The sequence below is a fragment of the Nestor notabilis genome, unplaced genomic scaffold, assembly GCF_000696875.1.
Source record: "Nestor notabilis isolate BGI_N333 unplaced genomic scaffold, ASM69687v1 scaffold832, whole genome shotgun sequence".
Taxonomy (NCBI): Eukaryota; Metazoa; Chordata; class Aves; order Psittaciformes; family Psittacidae; genus Nestor; species Nestor notabilis.
In genome coordinates this window covers 1-3,729 of record NW_009918521.1, presented here as the reverse complement: position 1 = coordinate 3,729, position 3,729 = coordinate 1, and the positions used below count along the sequence as shown (strand labels likewise).

The 3,729-nt window shown below is 39.9% G+C and overlaps 1 protein-coding gene across 1 annotated transcript in view; it reads left to right on the top strand.

Moving 5' to 3' along the window:
• The window catches only part of IQCH (IQ motif containing H), a 55,166-nt gene extending 52,029 nt beyond the window's left edge, over positions 1 to 3,137 (top strand). The window contains exons 19-20 of the mRNA XM_010009737.1: positions 1,448 to 1,556; positions 2,918 to 3,137. Of these exons, the coding sequence (XP_010008039.1) occupies positions 1,448 to 1,556; positions 2,918 to 3,019 (211 nt within the window). The 3' untranslated portion in view covers positions 3,020 to 3,137. The remainder of the gene's footprint in view (positions 1 to 1,447; positions 1,557 to 2,917) is intronic.
• The last annotated feature ends 592 nt before the right edge of the window (positions 3,138 to 3,729 follow it).

Sequence of the window (3,729 nt, the reverse complement as noted above, 5' to 3'; positions counted from 1 at the left end):
GCAGAAATGAATACAAGGAACAATCAGCTTTGTAGAAGAGGATCTGTGAGTTACAGTGGTTCACTAACTGCCTGCGAGTCACCATGTCATCATCTTATGGAAAAAGGTAAACTGGATAATGTGGAGACATGGGCAGTAATCCTTCCATTCTGCTCACAGGAAGGCAGTAGAGATGTTGAGTGTTCTAGAAAGCATGACTTAAAAGGACAAATTAAAGGAGACTGGAAGGAGGAGGAGGTAGAAGTAAGATCTGTTAACAGTCCTCACATAAAAAACCTCTGCGGGAAGGAAGAATCCCATTTCCATGTCTCAGGTAGTAGGACAAGAAGACATGAACTTCACTTGCAGCCAGGAAGATTCACATTTGGCATTTCTGATAGTAAGGGAAGAGAAGAACTAATTTGACTGTTTGTTGTGGTCACCACTGACAGTGTTTAGTAACAGATTAGACAAACCTCTGTGAGGGTGCTGCAAGTAGTATTGATCCTGCCCTGGGACGGGTAGGGGACTAAATGAATCCTGAAGATGTTCTCTGGGGTTAAGATTCTTTCAGCCTGTACCGAGCTCCTTGTGGGTGAGGCTACTGGTAGTACATGGAATCATAGAATCATACATAAGCAAGTCAGATTGGTTTAAAGCTGAGATCAGAGACACTGCATCCTACCTACATTCATGCTAACTCCTCTGGAACAACACATCAACAAAACAGTACCTCCTGGATCACCAGCGTCACATGGCAGTTATTAATATATTACCAGAATACTCTCAAATATATTTGCCATGTGTTCTGATTCCGGATTTGTCTTCCCTCAGATTTCCAATGCAATTTCCTTAACTTCATTTGAAAATACTTTAAAGACTATTTCAAGAACAACAGATCACTAAAATACCTGAAACATCTGTGTGAATTCTCATCCAATTTACTACATTGGAGATCTACTGTCAGTTCCAGTCAGTAATTGAGGTACACTCTTCCTCGGCAAAGTATCTCCTTCCATTAGATTGTATCTATTACATCTGTACGTACCACTGAGAAACCAAAGCCTCCAAAGCTACAACCAAAGAAATGCTGGTACCTGCTGCAATTCCTCCCAGATGCCTTTCACAAACTGTAGGCAGAAGCAACAGTTCTTCTGAGCTAATCTCTGTTTACAGTATTCTTCTGTCTCCGTCCTACCTCAACAGTAGCCTTTTACATGCAGTAGTTGAAACCTCACTGCTTACTTCTGCTAAGTTGATTAATAAAAATTATTTATTGCACAAATCCTTTCTGTTGACAAGGTAAAATGGAGCCTCATCTTTCATATCTCCCTGAAGATTGCCACCTTGTGAGATTGAAAATACTCATTAAATTCCATCACCAGACAGGCACAAATGAGAGGGCGATTGTTTTTAAGCATGTGAGGGGAATCATTGGTAAACTCATTTGTTTGGATATCATTAACAGAACAATTGGAGAAGATCTCCAGGGGGTCCTCATGACCTTTGCTCGCAATCTCTTCATCATCCATCAAGAAATATCAGCACCTAATATGCAAGGCGAGACCAATTTTAAGGTGAGGTGTTAATTAACTAACGATCCTGGTTAATGTCTGTACAAGGGCTGAAAATACCTCATGCTGGATCATAAACAAGTGCTAAACCATTCCTTTTTTATCGTTAGCGGTATGTATTTTACAGTGTCTAGGTCAAGATAGCAAGTCTCCCAAGGAACCTGTTAGTTAAATTTAAGTTTGAAACTTTTTCTTTGAAAAGAGACATACTTTAGTGTGAAATGATTTGTAATGTAATGCTCCCGACTGTCCTTTGTAAGAGGCAGGGAGCTACTGGCACTGCCTCAGACAGGTCTGTCACAGTTGTCTGGTTTATTCTAGAGGGACACAATCGAGGTAGGAATCTTAAATTAGAAACAAACTTCTCAGTTTATAATAGCTCCGTAGATTATTAACATGGATTTCTTTTAAGAAGGCAGCCACCGTGTGCTTCATCCATTAGTTCACAACCTTCACTCTGCCACCATTTTCACAAGTCAATTTTGTTCCCAATTTCCTTGTGCTCTGGGGTTCCCACAGCACCTGTCCCTGTGTGCCACCAGATGCCCTGGGGCGGTGCGGGGGGCGTCAGGCTCCCAGCTCCTCACGCTGGGAGCATTCCCCTCGGAGCACCCACCTTTACTCCGAAACTCCTCAGGAATGATCTTGCTGGCAAAAGGCGACAGTAAAGCAGAAATGAATCCAACACCCTGCCCTGAAACGCACACTCGTCACAATGCTGCTTTTTGATTCCAGAGAATAGCTGAACTGTCCAGAGGGAGTTCTCCTGCTAAATTCCATCACCTTTAACTTCATAAAAACTTGCCAAGATCCTGCCTGAAAGCATTTTGTAGGAAGGCGAGCAGCACCATGTTACAGACTTGTACCTTAACTTGCACCTTAACTTGCATAATTTCTACCAGGTTCTTTCCCGTTTTGACTGTGACTGTACTTTCCTCTGCCAAGTGGAGCGTGAAGTGACAGGTTTAGAGAAGATATAATTAAATTTCAACATGTTACAGAATAAACAAACAAACAAAAAGACCCTTTTCCAATGTAAGGGAGTGAAAAGCAACCACTGAAGTAAAGTACAAAAAGGAACTCTTCTTCATAGTGAGTTAACAATGATTTACATATGTGAAATAGAGCAACTGTTAATTAATCAGAAGTAACAATTACAATGAATTGTATTTATTTAAGATTTGTACATATTTACTAATAATTCCCACAACTGTCCTCAAAGTAACAGTAAATTTAATTGGTGCATCATGTCCTTTGTAACACGGGTTACCTTTGCAAGGCAAGTGCTGCCAGATGTGCATTTTGGCTGATGGATTTCATTATAATGCCCATTAAATAACTTGTATTCCTTGAATCTGTTGCAGATGGCAATTCAAGATATCGAAGCAATTCTAGGAATTACAGCAGAAAACAAACTGAAATTGGAAGAGGAGCAACCCTTAGCAGCAGATGCTCTGAAAGAATAGTTAACGGGAAATGTTTAAGTGCCTTATTCTTTATGCTCCTGGAAATGCTTTCTCATCTGTAAGAACAGGTTTGGTTTTCCTTCTGCACCAGCATGTGAAGGAATATTAACAGAGAACAGTTCTGATTTCTAAGCGTGGTGTTTAAAAGAATATCCCTGCTTCCACAAAAATAAACTGCTAGAAGCAGAGGATCATGATAAACACCTCTGTTCATACTGTCATTCCTGAAGTACAGTATCTGAATTTAAAATCTTATTAATAGCGGTCATGTTGTCACTAAATCAAATGAGGAGATCATGCTCCACTGAAGAGTCCCATAACACTAAATTCTCCTTCAAACCTACTTTATTCTAAAACACAGACTTCTGATGTGAAAGTAGGTCCGGTGTTCTTCTACTTATAAGTACACTTAAATGCCATCTTAGCAGTAAGCCCACAACCCAGATGCCTCTTTAGAACTGATTGTCCATGTTATCTTTCCACTATTTCTTTTGTTATCTACAGATTCCTGAAGCATTTTTTCATGGTCATTTTCAAATTACCAGAAATACTAGTAATAGCACTAGTTCAACAATGGATTGTGAAGGAACCATCAGAATTGTACTATGATTGAAATACTAGTAATAGCACTAGTTCAACAATGAATTGTGAAGGAACCGTCAGAATTGTACTATGATTCCCAATGTCCATCAGGTAGATCCTGTATTTCA